The 20,009-nt window shown below is 41.8% G+C and overlaps 1 protein-coding gene across 1 annotated transcript in view; it reads left to right on the forward strand.

Moving 5' to 3' along the window:
- Positions 1-20,009, forward strand: part of LOC467872 (ATP-binding cassette sub-family A member 17-like) — a 62,918-nt gene that overhangs the window by 16,215 nt on the left and 26,694 nt on the right. The window contains 1 exon segment of the mRNA XM_063797575.1: positions 6,999-7,145. Within this exon segment, the coding sequence (XP_063653645.1) occupies positions 6,999-7,145 (147 nt within the window).

Consider the following 20,009-nt stretch of genomic DNA (forward strand, 5'->3'; position numbering starts at 1 on the left):
CCAAATTATTATTTAATACTTACAGTAATGTAATTTGCTTTTACATGTGCCTATGTGTGTTTTATTCATTTAACTCATTGGAATTTCTCAAAAGTAGGGAGGATATCTCCTATCTCTAATACTCCCCACACATCCTGGTACATTGTCATGCATAGAACATACATACTCCTTGGATGCTGCTGATTCACTGACTGTGGCAAAGAAGTAGTATAAGGACAGTGTGTGTGAGAACAAGTGAACAAAGCAGAAAGTATCATCGGGCCTTCGTGCTGCTGTGTGCTCTGACTGAAGATAATTTCAGTATCTTGTCTTCCCCTTGGTTCTAGGTCTTATTCCCCCTACAAGTGGATGTGCATATGTCAATGGATATGAAATTTCACAAGAGATGTTTCACATTAGGAAGAGCCTGGGCTGGTGCCCCCAACATGATGTCTTATCTGATAAGTTAACAGTAGCAGAACATCTTTCTTTCTATGGTCAGGTGAGTCGATGGATAACAGGGATTTGTTTCCTCTGTATCCACTCTTGGGAATGATGAGATAGACTGCAGCTCTCTGATTCAACTCAGGGTGGGTCTTTTTTTTTTTTTTTTTTTTTGAGATGGAGTCTTGCTCTGTCACCAGGCTGGAGTGCAGTGGCGTGATCTCAGCTCACTGCAACCTCCTGGGAGCGTCTTTAAAATGAAAAGTTGTGTTTCTCTATTCTCAACACTTCTGACACCAAATGTATGTGGAGTTTTCCCACACCAACCAATTCTCCAACTCTGCGGATAGCAACTGAGTGTCCTACAATTCAGTTCTTAATGCTGACTATCTAAAGTTAATGCAGACTCCGCAGGTTTAAGGCTCAGTCTCACAAGATTGCCCCCATCCCTGACTTCAGATGTCAGTTGCAAGTTCCAGGTTGTTACCTGTACTTCTGACCAACTGGCTGTTGTTTGGGGGTTCTGACAACCTCCTCCTTAGGTTTGATAATTTGTTATAAAAGCTCACAAAACCCTTTATTATAGAGGGTATTATGAAGGATACACATGAACAACCAGATAAAGAGGTACACAGGACAAGGTGTGTGAAAAGTGGTGCAGAACTTCCATGCCTGTCCTAGTATACCACCTTGGCAGCACCTCAGTGTATTCACCAACCCGGTAACTCTTCAGAGCCCCTAGTTTAGATATTTTTAGGCAGGCTGCATCGTGTGGTCATGACCAGTTATTAGCACAGCCTCCAATCCCTCTCCCATTCCCTGGAGGACTGGGGGTGAGGCTGAAATTTCCAAGCTTTTTTTTTTGAGACGGAGTCTTTCTCTGTTGCCCAGGCTGAAGTGCAATGGCGTGATCTTGGCTCCTCCACCTCCCAGGTTCAAGCAATTCTCCTGACTCAGCCTCCTGAGTAGCTGGGATTACAGGTGCCCACCACCAGGCCCAGCTAATTTTTTAAATTTTATTTTTAGTAGAGATGAGGTTTCACCATGTTGGCCAGGCTGGTCATGAACTCCTGACCTCCAGAGATCCACCGGCCTCAGCCTCTGAAAGTGCTGGGATTACAGGCATGAGCCACCACACCTGGTCTGAAATTTCCAAGCTTCTAACCATGGCTTGGTCTTTCTGGTGACTAGCTCACATCCTGAAGCTGTCCAGGAGCCCACCAAAAGTTGCCTCCCTAGAACAAAAAGATGCTCCTATCACTCAGGAAATTCCAAGGGAGTTGGGAATTCTGTGTAAGAAACCAAATCAAATATCAAATCAAAGACCAAATATTAGAACAAAAGATGCTTCTAGCAGCCTTGTCACTCAGGAAATTACAAGGGCTTTAGGAGCTCAGTGCCAGGAACCAGGGCAGAGACCAAATATATATTTTTTATTATGTCACAGTCTTGAAACCTCTTCTGGACACTATTCCTTAAACATTCAGGAAGGGTGAAGGGCATGGCGTTTAAGTCAAGATTTCTGAGTTAAAGGATTTCTACAAACGACTGTATTTGAATTTTTATATATTTTTTACTTTTTATTGAGAAAATTCACATAACATGAAATTCATCATTTTACTCATTTTACAATATTCAATTCAGTAGTTTTTAGTATACTCACAGTGTTTTGTTGTTTTGTTGTTGTTGTTTTTTTTCATAGTCTCACTCTGTCGCCCAGGCTGGAATGCAGTAGCACCATCTCAGCTCGCTGCAGCCTCCACCTCCTGGGTTCAAGCGATTCTCGTGCCTCAGCCTCCCAAGTAGCTGGGATTACATGCACCTGCAACCATGCCTAGCTAATTTGTGTGTGTGTGTGCTTTTTTTTTTTGAGACGGAGTCGCACTCTGTCACCCAGGCTGGAGTGCAGTGGCGCAATCTTGGCTCACTGCAACCTCTGCCTCCCGGGTTCAAGTGATTCTCCTGCCTCAGCCTCTTGAGTAGCTGGGACTACAGGCGCATGCCACCACACCTGGCATTTTTGTATTTTTAGTAGACACAGGGTTTCACCTTGTTGGCCAGGATGGTCTCAATCTCCTGATCTCATGGTCCACCCGCCTCGGCTTCCCAAAGTGCTGGGCCTGGCCCAATTTTTATATTGTTAGTAGAGATGGGGTTTCGCCATGTTGGCCAGGCTTGTCTCAAACTCCTGACCTCAAGTGATCCACCCACCTCAGCCTCGCAAAGTGCTAGGATTACAGGTATGAGCCACCGTGCCCAGCCTGTATACTCACAATGTCATGTAACCATCACCACTATCTTATTGCAGAACATTTTCATTGCCCACAAAATAAACTTATACACATTATCAGTGACTTCCCATTGCTCCCTTCCCCTAGTCCCTGGCAGCCACTAATCTGCTTTCTGTTTCTATGGGTTTGCCTATCCTGGATATTTCATATAAATGGAGTCATACAATATGTGGCTTTTTATGTCTGGCTTATTTCACTTAACATAATGTTTTCAAGGTTTATCCATATTTTAGTATATATTTGTACTTCACTCCTTTTAATAGCTGCATAATATCCATTCTACTCACCTGAATGTTTGCCCATTCCTCAGCTGATGGACATCGGGTTGCTTTCACCCTTTGGCTGTTGTGAATAGTGCTGCTATGAACATTAGTGTTCACGTTTTTGTTTGAACACCTATTTTCAGTTATTTTGGGTAAATACCTATAAGTGAAATTAATGGGTCAGATGGTAACTCTATGTTTAAATTTTTTGTTTGTTTGTTTTACTTTTTGAGAAATTGCCGTTAGTGTGAAGTAGTACCTTGTGGTTTTGATTTGCATTTCTCTGTTGACTAATAATGTTGAGCATCTCTTCATGTGCTTATTGGCTATTTGTATACTTCTTTGGAGAGGTATCTATTCCAGTTCTTTGCCTGTTTTTTTGGTTGGGTTCTTTATCTTTTTGTAGTTGAGCTGTAAGAGGTTTTTTTGTTTTTGTTTTCTTTCCTTTTTTTTTTTTGAGATGAAGTCTCACTCTGTCACCCAGGCTGGAGTGCAATGGTGCGATCTTGGCTCACTGCATCCTCTGCCTCCCAGGTTCAAGAGATTCTCCTGCCTTAGCCTCCTCAGCAGCTGGGATTACAGACATGCACCACCACGCCTGGCTGATTTTTTTTTTTTTTTTTTTTTTTTGTATTTTTAGTAGAAACAGGGTTTCACCATGTTGGCCAGGCTGGTTTCAAACTCCTGACCTCAGGCGATCCACCCGCCTCAGCCTCCCAAAGTGCTGGGATTACAGATGTGAGCCACTGTGCCCAGTTTTGTTTTTGTTTTTTTTGTTTTTTTGAGACAGCCTCTCACCTCTCACTCTGTTGCCCAGGCTGGAGTGCAGTGACAGGATCTCACCTCACTGCAATCTCTGCCTCCCAGGCTCAAGTGATCATCCTGCCTCAGCCTCGCAAGTAGCTGGGACCACAGGTACAGGCCAATTGCCTGGCTAATTTTCGTATTTTTTTGTAAAGATGGGGTTTTACCATGTTGCCGAGGCTGGTCTCAAACTCCTGAGTTCAAATGATCCTCCTGCCTTCGTCTTTCAGAGTGCTAAGTGAGATTATAGTCGTGAGCCACCGCACCCAGCCTGTAAAAAGTTTTTAAGTGTATATTCTAGATCCTAGGCCCTTGTTAGTTATATGATTTGCAAATATTTTCTCCTACTCTGTGGATTGTCTTTTCCCTTTATTGATAGTATTTTTTGATACACAAAAGTTTTAAATTTTGATGAAATCTAATTTATCTTTTTTTTATTTGTTACTTATGCTTTTGCTATTATATTTTAAAAATTATTGTCTAGGATTTATACTTATATTTCTTTTTAAGATTTCATAGATTTGGTTCTTAGATTTAGATCTTTGGTCCATTATGAGTACATTTTTGTATATGGTGTGAGGTATGGGTCTACATTTATTCTTTTTCATATAGATATTAAGTTGTCTCAGCACTATTTGTTGAAAAGACTATTCCTTCCCCGTTGAATGGTCATGGCACCCTTGTAAAAAGTCTATTTACCATAGATATATGGGATTGTTTCTAGACTCCCAATTCTATTCCATTGTTCCATATGTCTGTTGTTATGCCAGTACCACAATGTCTCAATGACTGTAACTTTCTAGGAAGTTTTGAAATTAGGAAATATGAGTCCTCCAACTTTGTTCTTCTTTTTAAGATTGTTTTGGCTATTCTGAGTCCCTTGCATTTCTATATGAATTTTTAGGATCAGCTTGCCTATTTTTGCAAAAAAAAAAAAAAAATAATAAGGTATTGGAATTTTAGTAGGGATTACATTGAATCTCTAGATTGCTTTGTGTTTATTTTTATTTTTTTGAGATGGAGTCTTGCTCTGTTGCCTAGGCTGGAGTGCAAAGGCTCAATCTCAGCTCACTGCAACCACTGCCTCCTGGGTTCAAGTGATTCTCCTGCCTCTGACTCCCGAGTAGCTGGGATTACAGGTGTGTGCCACCATGCCTGGCTAATTTTTTTGTATTTTTAGTAGAGACAGGGTTTCGCCATGTTGGCCAGGCTGATCTCGAACTCCTGACCTCAGGTGATCCACCCACTTCGGCCTCCCAAAATGCTGGGATTACAGGCATGAGCCACTGCACCCAGCCTCTAGATTGCTTTGGATAGTAATGTCATATTAACAAAATTAAGTGTTCCAATCTATGAACACAAAAGGTATTTCCATTTATTTAGGTCTTCTTTAACTTCTTTCAGCCATGTTTTACAGTTTTCAGTGTACTTGCCTTTCTTGCACTTCCTTGGTTAAATTTATTTCTAAATATTTTCTCTTTTGTGATACTAATGTAAATGGAATTTATTTTTGTAATTTCATTTTTGGATTGTTCATTGCTAGTGTAAAGAAACACAACTCCCATTTGTATATTTATCTTATATCCTGACATTTTCCTAGGCTCATTTATTAGCTCTAATAGCTTTTTGTGGATTCTTTAATGTTTTCTATATATAAGTTTATGTGATCTGCCAAGAGGCAATAGTTTTACATCTTTCTTTCAGTCTCGATGACTTTTTTTTTCTGGCTGATTTCCCTGGCTACAACTTCCAGTAAAATGTTGAATAAAATGGCAAGAGCAGACATCCTTGTCTTGTTCCTGATCTTTGTGGGGGAAGCTTTCAGTTTCACCATTAGGTGTGATGCTATCTGTGTTTTTTTCATAGATGCCTTTTATCATGCTGAGGAAGTTCCTTTCCATTCCTAGTTTGCTGAGTGTTTTTATCATGAAAGTGTGTTGGATTTTGTCAAATGCTTTTCTGTGTCTACTGAGATTGTCATGTGATTTTGGCCCTTCTTTCTGTTAATATGCTATATTACTGCAGTGCAGTTTGACTCTAACAATGGGCTGGGTGTGGTGGCTCATGCATGTAATCCCTGCTCTTAGGGAGACAGAGGCGGGAGGATAGCTCGAGCCCAGGAGTTCAAGGCTTGCCTGGGCAATATAGCGAGACCCCATTCTCCAAAGAAAAAAGGAGAAAAAAAAGACCAAAAAAAAAAAAGTGTGACTTTAACAATAGAGTTAGCATAGGCTTCACACATTAGAGGTATAGTCCCCCACAAGATTGCCCCCACTTTGGAACCCACAAGCTTGGAGGTTCCCAAATAAACAAAGCACTTCTGACAAACTGGCTGCAACTGTGGAAGTCCCACTATTCTCTCAGGTTTGTTAATTCACTAGAACGACTGACAGAACTCAGGAAAGTACTATACTTATGATTATAGTTCTATTCTAGAGGATACAATTCAGGACAGGTCAACAAAATAGCTGCATGGGTGGGGTCTGGGAGAGTCCCAAATGCAAAGCTTCTGTGTCCTCAGGACGTAGCACCCTCCCAGCATATTGGTGTCTATTGGGGTAGCTCACCTAAGCTTTGAGTATCCAGTTTTTATTGGGGTTTTATTACACAAGCATGAATGATTGAAGCATTGGCCACATCATTGAACTCCATCTCCAGCATTCTTTCCACAACCCAGGAAACTCGGAGGCAGGCTGACATCACATAGCTCAAAGCCCCAGCCTTCTAATCACATGGCTGGTCTTTCTAGTGTGACCATCCCACATCCTGAGTCACCTCCTTAGCATAAACTCAGGTATGATGATGGCGGGGTGGAGATCCACTATGAGGAACAAAGATACTCCTATTACTCCAGAAATTTTAAGCATTTACAGGCTTCTTTCCAGGAACCAGGGACAAGGGCCAGCCAGTTCTTTATTATAAAAACTGAAACCCTGGTTTTTCATGTGCTCAGCCTCCCTTGCATTCCTGAGATAAATCCCACTTGGTTGTGATGAATAACCCTTTAACATGCTGCTGTATTTACTTTTTAACATCATAAGTTTATTTACATGGTTCAAATGCAAAAGCCTTTGTCCATCCCTTTCTCTGAAGGTAATGAGTTTCTGGTGTAAGTTTTTATGTATATGTATACACACAACAAAATGTTCGCTGGTCAGGGTCGGCCTCCCGCCAGGAGCCCTGCATCTCCCTGCGTCCCCTGTCGTTGCTGCTGAAGGGCCTGTCACGTCAGAAGTGCCCTGAAGTCAAGCAGGTGCTGCACATCATCGGCCTGGAGGACAAGTGGAACTCACGGAGCCGCTTCCTGAGCGGGGGCATGAGGCGCAAGCTCTCCATCGGCATCGCCCTCATCGCAGGCTCCAAGGTGCGGCGGTGGGACTGGAGGCAGTGGGTTCCCCTCCTGCTCGACCTGGGACTACAGGCGCCCGCCACCACTCCTGGCTAATTTTTTGTATTTTTAGTAGAGATGGGATTTCACTGTGTTAGCCAGGATGGTCTCGATCTGCTGACCTTGTGATCTGCCTGCCTCGGTCTCCCATAGTGCTGGGATTACAGGTGTGAGCCACCGCGCCTGGCCTACTTTCTATTTCTTTTTTTTAAAAAAAAGGCTGGGCGCAGTGGCTCATGCCTGTAATCCTAGCACTTTGGGAAGCCGAAGCGAGTGGATCACCTGAGGTCAAGAGTTCGAGATCAGCCTGGCCAACATGGGGAAACCTCGTCTCTACTAAAAATACAAAAATTAGCCGGGCATGGTGGCAGACATCTGTAATCCCAGCTACTTGGGAGGCTGAGGCAGAAGAATCACTTGAACTCAGGAGGTGGAGGTTGCAGTGAGCCGAGATCATGCCATGGCACTCCAGCCTGGGCTTCAGAGAGAGACCCTGTCTGAAAAAAAAATTAAAAAATAAAAAATAAAAAAATAAAAATTATTGGGTAATATTTTATACCTGTAAATATATGTTTCATATATGTAATTATGAAGTGTAAATAACAGAATGAGCACTAGTGAACCCTCTATGCAACCTGAGAACTAAGACATAGAGATAACTTTTTACCCTAACCATACTCAACCCCACAACATCAGTTACGTAGTTAACCATTTCTTTCTTCTTGAAACACTCTTCTCTCTTGGCTTCCTTGGCAAAATTTACTCCTTGGGGGTTTTACTCCTACCTGTCTGGCCACTCCCAAGTGGCAGTGGGAAAGAATGGGAGACAAGCAGTGTTGAGAGAGGTGGTTATGAAAAGGTCAGTTAAGAATTCTTTACATTTGAAAGGACCCTGAGCCACCCTAGTGGAGACATCAAGAAGCCAGTTGGATGTGAATGAAGCTGGGCATTGAGGAGAGGGTCAGCCTGGAAATGCATGGGAGTCATCTGCTTGTAGAAGTATTTAAAGTTGTGGGAAGGGATACGGTCAGGTAGGAAGAAAACAGAGAGAAAGAAACAAAGGAGCTTACAAACAGTTCCTGAAGCACTCCTAAAATTCGAGGTTCCACAGAGAGGGACCTTGCAAAGAGGCCTGGAGAAAAGAAGCCTCTTAAAGATGAATGGAGAATAAGCACAAATACGTAAAATTGGAATTGAGAATTGGGGGAAAAAACCCATAGATACCAAAAAATTAGAAGACAATATTTTGTACAGTTTTAAACTAATATATTAGAAAACCTGAATATAATGGTAGATTGTCCAGAAAAATAATTTTATTAAAATTGACTCAATAAATACCAAAAAGTTTTTATAAACCTGATCAGTTTTATCAAATATTTAAAGAAAATATAATTTTGATTTTATTCAAAGTCTTCCAGAGAACATTAAAAAAATACAGGCTGGCAGTAGTGGCCCATGCTTATAATCCCAGCACTTTGTGGGGCTGAAGCAGGAGGATCACTTGAGCCCTGGAGTTTGAGAACAGCTTGGGCAAGACAGGAAGACCTGTCTCAACAGAAAAAAAGAAAGAAAGAGAGAGAAGGAAAGGAAGGAAGGAAGGAAGAAAGAAAGAAAGAAAAGAAAGAGCCAGGCTTGGTGGTGCACATCTGTAGTCCCAGCTACTCGGGAGGCTAAGGCAGAAAGAACGCTTGAGCCTGGGAAGTCAAGGCCACAGTGAGCCGTGATCATGCCACAGTACTCCAGCCTGGGCAAAAGAGTGAGACCCTGTCTCAAAAACAAACAAACAAACAAAATCTCCCTGCTCCTTTTTACTAATATGGGTTAATATAATCTAGCAGATCACTGAAAGAATACTGCACCATGTAGTTCATTGAAAGACTACTATACCATATTGAAAGGATTGTTTGATAGTATCATTTATCAATAAAATTTCCCATAATATGTCAAAAAGAAATCACCATGTATTCATCCACATATAATAATTTACTTAGGAATGCAGATAAGAGCATGGCCAGCCAGGAGAGGCCTGAGTCCTTAACCCCACCTCCCTTCAGAGAGCACAGTGCTGCAGTGGCTGGCCCCAAGTCTGATGCAGCCAGGACAGCTTTCCCTGTGAGGCCTGCCAGGTAAAACCTTGTAATTACCTATAGTCGGGCCTGAAAAATCATACATGGGTTTTTAACCATGAGCCAGACTCCTCAACACACAAACAAAATCTCATCATAAATTTAAAAACAAAAGTCACTTCTGCTTCCAGTCATGATGGAGTAACTGATAAAGAGCATACCCTCCCACTAAAACTCGACAAAAATATATGAAGCCATTTCAGATATTAAGCATTAGGAAGTCCAGGACCATGTTTGATTCTTGAGAGAAGAGAAACACTAAAGAGAGGCCTATATTTGCCCCAGCTCTTCGGCTTGGGCACTTTCCAAAACATGGCCCAGAAAAGTAAAGGCAAATCAGAGTGTAGCAGTGAACTTGCTGAGCTGAGAAGGTAGAGATGAGAGGTCAGAGCTCCTGAAGTGTCTGGACTTTGTGGGACTAGGACAGGAGAAGAGAAAGCTGGTAAGAGAAGGAGGGCCCCAAAAGTCTCTGTGCGGGTTCACTTGAATCTGTGGCTGAGGGCTGGGCTGTACAAGAGCAGGCTAAGAGTTCATGGTGCATAGCACAGAGCAGCTACTGTGAGCCTGAGCTGTTGACTCAGCTGTGCTGTTGGCTCTGCTGGGCTGTTGGCTCTGCTGGGCTGTTGACTCAGCTGGGCTGTTGGCTGTGCTGGGCTGTTGACTCAGCTGGGCTGTTGGCTGTGCTGGGCTGTTGACTCAGCTGGGCTGTTGACTCTGCGGGGCTATTGGCTCTGCCTCTTAAATAGTGTGGATACTTCGTTTTTCATGAAAGATGGTTGACATTTGTAGCAGAGCAGCTTCATTTGCCTGCTTCCTGCTTGTAGGAGGTTGACTAGAGGCCACTTTTCACTTTGAACTCTCTCTGTCCCTTTTTGTGTAAGCTGATACAATTTATTTAAATATTTTGTAGGTTTCCTATGTATCACATTATGAAATACAGTTTATTAGACTATGGCCACACTCACAATATCTTCAACACAAGTCTGTCTACCTTGGGCTGAGAGCCATGGTGATATGGGACAACACTGTTATGATTTTAATTTTTTAAAATTATTTTATTCTATTTTTTTGAGATGGAGCCTCACTCTGTCACCCAGGCTGGAGTGCAGTGGTGTGATCTCAGCTCACTGCAACCTCCAGCTCCTGGGTTCAAGTGATTCTCCCACCTCAGCTTCCCGAGTAGCTGGGATTACGGGCGTGCACCACCACACCCAGCTAAATGTTTGTTCTTTTTTAGTAAAGATGGGATTTCACCATGTTGGCCAGGCTGATCTCAAACTTCTGACCTCAGGTGATCCGCCTGCCTCGGCCTCCCAAAGTGCTGGGATTACAAGCATGAGCCACCGTGCCCAGAACCATTATGGTTTTTAAAAGCTTTTGTCCAGATGGTGAGAGTCTGTGAGCAGTGGTATGTGTGCTGCTAAATATTTAGCTATTCTCCGTGAAAAAAAGTATGCATATATATGTATATAATTGTATTATAAATTTTACTGATATAAAGAATGTGTAGCGCACAATTTACAAATCATGATAAAATATACAGTATTCTTTATTGTAACTTTCATTTAGCCAATTTAGTCTCACAGTACGTTTATGTTGATGTTTGCCAAACTCTCATATTCATAGTCAACTATGGTTGCAGTTCAGCTATTATTTGCCAGGTTTTTTTTTTAATGCTAGTCATCATATAATGGCATGGCATTCTTTTAAACATTCTAACACTTTCTTGAGTCTAAACAGCCAACAAGACAATTAGTAAGGCCTGATTTGCAGCTTTTGCTGATGTCTGTGGTGTAAATACTCCCACCACAGCCAATTTCATGTTACCAGAGTGAAATTACTGAATGTGGCATTGGGAAGAAATGTTCAGTAACACTCTGTAATATTCCTACCCTAAAGACACAATAGAGTTAAATAACCTCAAGAACATAGATAATAGTATTAAATACAATGGAGTAAAAGAATGAGGAATCAGTGAGTTTTAATTAATACCTTCCCTTTACTGTGATTCGTTAATTTTAAATTTATATAACTTAATTTTTTTAAATGGTTGTAACAACCAGCTCACAGAATTTCTGAAAATTTAACAATTGGCTCTCAAGAGCTTGTATAAGTCAGCTTCAGCACACCATATTTGAGAGGTGCACTTTTAAACCTTTCTGAGGTCTTGACAAAGGACCTTATAGCTGCACAGTTAATCTGATATTTATCCTGAAAAAGTATTTTATTGGCATCATTGTGGCTTTCATTTTTGTTCTGAGAAATTTGAGAACCTTTTCCAAACTGGAAATACTGTCCTGGGCTCGCTCTCTCTCTCTCTCTCTCTATATATATATATATTTTTTTTTCTTTTTGAGACAGAGTCTTGCTCTGTCATCCGTGCTGGAGTACAGTGGCATGATTTAGGCTCACTGCAACCTCCGCCTCCCAGCTTCAAGCTATTCTTCTGCCTCAGCCTCCTAAGTAGCTGGGATTACAGGCACCTGCCACCACACCTGGCCAATTTTTTGTATTTTTAGTAGATGGAGTTTCGCCATGTTGGCCAAGCTGGTTTCGAACTCCTGACCTCAGGTGACCCACCCGCCTCGGCCTCCTAAAGTGCAGGGATTACAGGCGTGAGCCACCGTGCCTGGCCTTTTTTCTCTAAACTTCTGATGAACATTTGATTATTTCCTTTTTAAATTTATTTCTCTCGTGGTTAAATCATAGGCAGCTATAAGAAACCAGTTGGCACTTTCAACATTATAACTGGAAATCTCCATAGGATCTTATCCACAAGCTCATTAAATACCCTTTCAATCTTTCTTGTTACTGTAGGTGAGAGTGTTGCCAAACCTTCTGCACCAAATAACATGAGAAATAACAATTTCCTCACTGTTCTTCCAGCCTCTGTCTAGAGTTCCCTTGAGGCTCCTCTTGCCTTCATCCTCCTATCTGGTCCCACAGCCATGCCAGATGTTGTAGGTTTTTGTCACAGTGCTTCTGGTGCCAAATTTTGTTTCAGTTGTATACTATATAACAAATTATCCCCAAGTTTTCTGACTTAATATGACAACCATTTTACTGCCGATCATGATTCTGTAGCTTGCCTGGGCTCAGCTGGACAGACATTATGCTCTGAATAATGTTGGCTGGGGCTACAGGTATCTGGGGCCTAGAATGGGTTGGAATATCCGAGATGGTTCATTCTCATGTCTGGGATGATGGTACTGGCTATCAACTGGGAGCTCACTAGAGCTGCTGACTGGTGCACCCAGTACCCCTCCATGTAGGTTCTCGGTGTGGTTTGAGTGTCTCATAGCATGACAGCTGGGTTCCAAGAAGAAGCATCCCAAGAGTGCATGTTTCAAAAGAAAGCAAAGACAGCCACGTCTCTTAAGGCCTGGGATCAGAAATACCAACACAACACTTCCGTCACATTCTATTGCTCAGAGCAGCCAAAGGGGAGGGGAAGTAAGCACCACTTCTTGATGTGAGACGTGCCATGCTCAATCAGGGAGGGCAGAAATTGTTAGGCCATCTTCTCAGAGTAGCTACGTCACAGAAATAGAGACAGTGCATAATGAGAGTCAGTACACCAGGAAGACCTAACAGTTGTTTATGTGCATGTGCCTCATAACAGAGCTTCAAAATACATAAAGAGAATGTGACAAAAATAGATGAAGTCAAAATCCCAACCATTTTGGAGATTATGGCACCCTTTCCTCAGTGATTTATAGAGCAAGTAGACAAAAAACTCACTAAGGATATAAAATATTTTGATAATACTGTCATCACACTTATTTCCTGTAGATAGACACTACAGACTACAGCTGCAGAACACCCATTCTCTCCAAATGCCTAGGGGATATTTACCATAATGGATTACTTGGGCCCTCCCCTACCAGCTTCTCCTCTCTTGTCCTAGTCCCACAAAGTCCATACATTTCAGAAGCTCTGACCTCTCATCTCTACCTTCTCAGCTCAGCAAGTTCACTGCTACACTCTGATTTGCCTTTACTTTTCTGGGCCATGTTCTAGAAAGTGCCCAAGCCAAAGAGCTGGGACAAATATAGGTCTCTCTTTAGTGTTTCTCTTCTCTCAAGAATCAAACATGGTCCTGGACTTCCTAATGCTTAATATCTGAAATGGCTTCATATATATTTTTGTCCAGTTTTAGTGGGAGGGTATGCTCATGTGAAATAAGTCCAAATAAATTTCAAAAAATTGAAATCGTGGATTATGATCTCTGACTACAAGGGAATTAAATTAGAAATTGATTACAATAAGATATCTAGATAATTGGCTGGGCGTGGTGGCTCACACCTGTAATCCCAGCACTTTGGGAGGCCAAGGTGGGTGGATCACCTGAGGTCAGGGGTTCGAGACCAGCCCGACCAACATGGTAAAACCCTATCTCTGCTAAAAATACAAAAATTAGCCTGGCATGATGGCGCGCGCCTGTAATCCCAGCTACTCAGGAGACTGAGGCAGGAGAGTCGCTTCAACCCAGGTGGCGGAGGTTGCAGTGAGCTGAGATCTTACCACCACCCTCCAGCCTGGGTGACAGAGTGAGACTCCATCTCAAAAAAAAAAAAAAAAAAAAAAAAAAGAGATATCTAAAAAATCCACAAATATTTGAGAGTTAAACAACATACTTCTGAATAACTCATGGGTCAAAGAAAAAGTGGAGGCCGGGCACGGTGGCTCACACCTGTAATCCCAGCACTTTGGGAGGCCAACGCGGGTGGATCACAAGGTCAAGAGATTGAGACCATCCTGGCCACCATGGTGAAACCCCGTCTCTACTAAAAATGCAAAAATTAGCTGGGCATGGTGGCGTGTGCCTGTAGTCCCACCTACTCAGGAGGCTGAGGCGGGAGAATTGCTTGAACCCAGGAGGCAGAGGTTGCAGTGAGCCGAGATTGCGCCACTACACTCCAGCCTGGCAACAGAGTGAGACTCCATCTCAAAAAAAAAAAAAGAAAAAAAAAGTGGAAAATATTTTTAACTGAATGATGATGAAAATACAACGTATCAAAAATTTTCAGATGCTACTGAGGCAGTGCTTAGAGAGAAATATATAGCTTTTAAAAACTTACATTTGAAAAGAAAAGGGGCTTAAAATCATTTACCTGTTTCCAACTGAAAAGGTAGGAAAAGAAGAGAAAATTAAACCCAGATTATGTGGAAGAGAAGAAATGAAAAATATAGGGGGAGAAAATAATGTAATAAGAAACAAAAATAAAATTGAGAAAGGCCAAAATGCTAAAAAGCTAAAAAGCAAAAAGTTATTTTAAAAGATTAATAAAATTGATAAATTATATTGATAAACCATTAAATGATAAACCATTAATTCCAAGACCATTAAAGAAAAAAGAAAATTAACTAGCATCAGTAAGGAAAGAACTGCTATAGTTACAGAGCCTAGAGTTACAAAAAGGATAATAATAAAATATCACATGTAAATAAATTGGACACTTTAGGTAAAATGGACTGATTTCTTAAAAAGTGCAATTTACCAAAACTTACAAAATGAAGCAGAAAAATCTGAATAACCATATATCTATTCATGAAATTGAACTTGCAATCAAAAGTATTCCCAAAAAGAGAACTCCAGATTCTATGAAACATTGAAGAAAAAAATAATCTCAATCTTTTAGAAAATAGAGAAGGAAACACTTCCCAACTCATTTTAAGGTCAGCACAACCCTGATACCAAAACCTGGAAAAGTCCCTATGACAACAGGAGATTACAGACTAATATCCTCATGGGCATAGACATGAAAGCCTTTAACAAAACATAAGTTGGGGAGTGGACTTATCTGGAGGCTTTGTTCACATGTCTGTGCCTTGGCATGGATTCAGCCTGGTTTCAAGGTAGTGAGGCATCTTACCTGGTGGCTTGGGGCTCCCAAAGAAATCAAGATACCCGAAGGCTTCTTCTACCCAACATCCATCACTTGCATTGCATCCTCTCAGTCAAGCAAGACACTAAGGCCAGCCCAGATAAAAGGGAATTAAAGGCCACCTCTCAGTGGGAAAAGTAGCAAAGAATTTGTAGCTATCATTTATCTACTGTGTTACTCAAGATAAACGAAAACATATGTCCAGACACAGGACACATAGAAGAACATTTATAGCTGCTTTATGCATAAGCATCCTTACACAGGAACAATTCAAATGTCTATCAACAGGAGAATAGATGTATTCCTTTTGTTGAATGCTGCTCTGCAATTTACAAGAATGAACTAATGCATGCAACACGGTTTAACCTCAAAAACATGTCACATGGATGAAGCAAGAGATGAAAAGACCATATGATTCCATTTACATGAAGAGCAAGAAGAAGTAAAACTAATGTAAAATTTAGGACATTTGGTTGTCTGAGGGCAAGAGAGGGACTCATCAAAGGGGACATGGGGGCATTTTCTAGGGTGATGGAATGTTCGGTGTCTTGATTAGGGTGATATTACACATTTGTCAAAACTCATCAAACTATACATGTAAGAACAAGATAGCTTACCTAAATTCTGCCTCAATATTTTAAAATGGATACTGTGATCTTGTTGGCAAGACAGTAGCAATAGCATGAGTACAATTTCAGTAACTGGAAACTGAATGAAGAGCAAGATAGTGAACATACTGAGGGTATGACTGTTGATCATATTCAGTAAATAGTATTTGCTGAATATTTAACACAGGGGGGCTACTTTGCTAAGCATCTTTACATTTTTCTCAATCCTTACAACTTTTTGAATTAGGTAATATCTGTCTTACAGGTGAGGAAAGATTTGGAAAGGTGAAACAACTAGCTCAAAGTCACAAAACTTGTAAGTGACAGAGTCTAGACTCAAACCCAGCCATGATTAGTTTATAACCATTGTCTGCTCACAGGGACACACACAAAGCCCCTGCAGACCTCGTATAGGCATCTGGCATGTGTGTCTGGTTTCTTAAAAGTTGGACACTAGGTTGTGAGAGAATAGAAGCCTTCATTGTAGAACATTATCATGGATTTCTTAATATCACAAAAAAAGCCATGAATCTTTTAATTTTAAAAAAATGGAAAGCATGTTTGAGAAAGGTTTTAACATTAGCAGGCTAAAAGAATTAGCTCCTTTCCTCGCTTAAATAACAATTAAAACCACTCTCTCTGGAGACGAAAGGCCTGAGCTTGAGTCCTGGCTCTTCTGCTTCTGGCTGTGTGGCCTCAGGGAAGTTTCTTAACTTCTCAGCACTGTCCTCAAAGAGCTGTTGAAAGCATCCACAGACCTTAATACAGAGTTAATAGGTAAAAAACTGTGAAGGGCCCCTGACATTCACATAGTTATAAAGCTAATGACAAAGCTGGTGTTTGAAAAAATATGTTCTTGACTCCAAAGTCCATGCTTTTTCCCCAGTAGAGAGCCAAGGGCAGTGATGAAAGGGATTCACCTTACACCTTTCAGGACTAAAACCACTTCTTTCCTTCCAGGTTTGAATCTCTATTTACTGACTTGGAACTGAGGCAGGTAGAGCTGGGCATCTCCAGCTTTGGGGCCTCTGTCATGACCATAGAGGATGTCTTCATAAGGTAAGCACGTATAAAACTGTAAGACTCCAAGGTTCTTAGGGTTGGAAGGGATCTTAAAGGTCATCTGTCTAAACATTGCCTGATGCTTGAATCTTTTCTGTAGCAACCTCACTGAATGGCCTTCCAGCCTCTGACTAGTACTTCCAATAATAGGGATACCTGAATCTTGGCTCACTGCAGCCTCTGCATCCCAGGTTCAAGCAATTCTCCTGCCTCAGCCTCCTGAGTAGCTGGGGCTACAGGCGCCTGGCACCACACCCGACTGATTTTTGTACTTTTAGTACGGATGAGGTTTCACTATGTTGGCCAGGCTGGTCTCAAACTCCCGACCTCAAGTGATCTGCCTGCCTCGACCTTCCAAAGTGCCTGAGATTACAGGTAATTTTTGTATTTTTAGTAGAGATGAGGATTCACCATGTTGGCCAGGCTGGTCTCGAGCTCCTGACCTCAAGTGATCCACCCACCTTGGCCTCCCAAAGTGCTGGGATTACAGGTATGAGCCATTGCACGTGGTCTTTAAACAAATTTTATTGATACATGATGTGCATATGTCTGGGATACATGTGATATTTTGATACATGCATATTCTACTTGAGACTTGATTGATGTCTGGCTATGGAAATCTTCCATGAGTTTAGAATCCCCAGCTATTATTATCTGTTCATACAGGGCCTCTGCTCAAATATCTCCTCTCGTTTTGGAACTCCAATTAGACATATTAGATCTTATCACTCTACTATGTGAATTTTAACTTTTTAAATATTTTCCAACTCTTTATCTCTCTGAGCTGCACTCTACATAATATCTTCTGATCTACATCCAGGTCGTTGATTCTCTCTGCAGATGTTTCTGATCTTCAGCTAAACACTTCCATTGAGAGTATTTTCTTTTTTGTGGAGATGAGGTCTCATTATGTTGACCAGGCTGGTCTCAAACTCCTAGGCTCAAGCTATCCACCCCCTTGGCCTCCCAAAGTGCTGGGATTACAGGCATGAGCCACTGCACACAGCCAGTTTTTTAAATACTTACATTTTTGTTGAAGTATAACATATATACCAAAAGGTATGCAATTATTAAACCTGTAGCTCGGTTTTCATTTTTTGAGTTTTTGAAATTTTTGTATATTCTAGATATAAATCTTTGTCAGATACGTGTTTTATCTACATTTTCTTCCAGTATGTGGCTTGCTTCTTAATATTCTTAGTGGTAGCTTTTTGTTTTTTTATTTTTTTTTGAGACAGGGTCACACTCTGTCACCTCTGCTGGAGTACACTGGCATGATCTTGGCTCACTGCAACTTCCGCCGTCTAGGTTCAAGGGATTCCCCTGCCTCAGCCTCCTGAGTAGCTGGGACTACAGGTGCACGCCACCACACCCAGCTAACTTTTTGTATTTTGGTAGAGACGGGGTTTCACCATGTTGGCCAGGTTGGTCTCAAACTCCTGACCTCAGGTGATCCGCCCACCTCGGCCTCCCAAAGTGCTGGGATTACAGGCATAAGCCACCATGCCTGGCCCCTAAATTTTTTTTATAGTTACTGTGTTCTGTATCCTTTCTAAAAAATATTTCCCTACCCTTAGGTCACAAAGTCATGCTTCTACTTTTTGTTCTAGGAATTTTATCATTTTAGCTTTTACATTAGGTCTGTGACCCATTTTCTATTAATTTTTGTGTATGGTTGTGTGTGTGTGTGTGTGTGTGTGTGTGTGTGTGTGTGTGTATGCAAGACAAGGTCTCACTCTGTCACCCAGGCTGGAGTGCAGTGGTGTGATCACAGCTCACTGCAGTCTCCAGCTCCTGAGCTTAAGTGATCCCACCTCAGCCTCCCAAGTAGGTGGGACTACAGATGCACACCATGCCTGGCTAGGTTTTTTATATTTTGTAGAGACGAGGTCTTGCAATATTGCCCAGGCTGGTCTCTAACTCCTGGGCTCAAGCAGTCTTCCCACCTCGGCTTCCCAAAGTGTTGGGATTATAGGCGTGAGCCACAGTGCCCAGCCTTGTGTACGGTTTGATAAGAGGTGAAATGGAAAAACATACACTGTTTTTCTTCTGCTCTCACATCACAGCAATCAACACAGAAGAGTTCTATGACAAAATGTGTGGGAATTTCCCGCCAACAGCAAGCAAGCAATCAGTTCTGCAGCAGACACCAGCTAAGTGTCCTCCAATTCAATTCTGACACTATTTGGAGATAGCATCAGATCCCACAGGTCGAGGGCTAGGTTCCACAAGACTTCTCACTTCCAGTGTCAATCACAAGCCCCAGGTTGTTTTACCTGTCCTTTATTTATTTATTTATTTATTTATTTATTTTAAGAGACAAGGCCTCACTATGTTGCTCAGGCTGGTCTCTATCTCTTGGGCTGGGCTCAAGTGATCCTCCCGCCTCAGCTTCCTGAGTAGCTGGGATTACAGGGTTAGCTACCACACACTTACCTGTACTTCTGACCGACCAGCTGTAAACTAGCGATCCTATTACCCCCTCCTTAGGTTCAATTAGTTTGCTAAAGTGGCTCACAGAACTCAGGGAAACACATTTCCCAGTTTATTATAAGGATATTACAAAGGATACAGAAGAAGAGACGCATAGGGTGAGGTATGTGGGAAAGGGTATGGAGCCTCTGTGGCCTCCCCGGGTGTGACACCCTCCAGGAACCTCCAATTGTTCACCTATCTAGAAGCTCCTCTTGGGCCTTCTATGGAGACTTCATTGGATAGGCATGACTAAAGCATGGACAACTGTGTAGAAATGAGACTGGACAAAAAGAGTATGATGTAATACTAACAGTCTGAGTGGGGAAACGCAGCAAGGCCTGTCTGTTCAGATCCTTCCTGGCCTCTCTGTGCAGCGTTCTTTCCCCCAGGGTATGGTATAGGACACCTTCTAAAATGGGGGGGTCTTATGACCTACAATCAGGCAAGATGGGTCAGAGAATTTCTTTATGGCCAGCTCCAAGACAGAAAGATGCAGGAAGATTATATTTTTAGTTTCTGTGGACTGCCTTGGGGAGAAATAACAGCTACACGAGTTACGGGCCAGGAACTATGAACGAAAACATATTTTATTGACCCGTGTGATATAATGATACCACTGCCTCGTGATAACGATATATCACAGGGGTTGAGGCTCATTTTCTTTCACATGAGTATCCAGAT

Source organism: Pan troglodytes, chromosome 18 (genome assembly GCF_028858775.2).
Source record: "Pan troglodytes isolate AG18354 chromosome 18, NHGRI_mPanTro3-v2.0_pri, whole genome shotgun sequence".
In the NCBI taxonomy this organism is placed as follows: Eukaryota; Metazoa; Chordata; class Mammalia; order Primates; family Hominidae; genus Pan; species Pan troglodytes.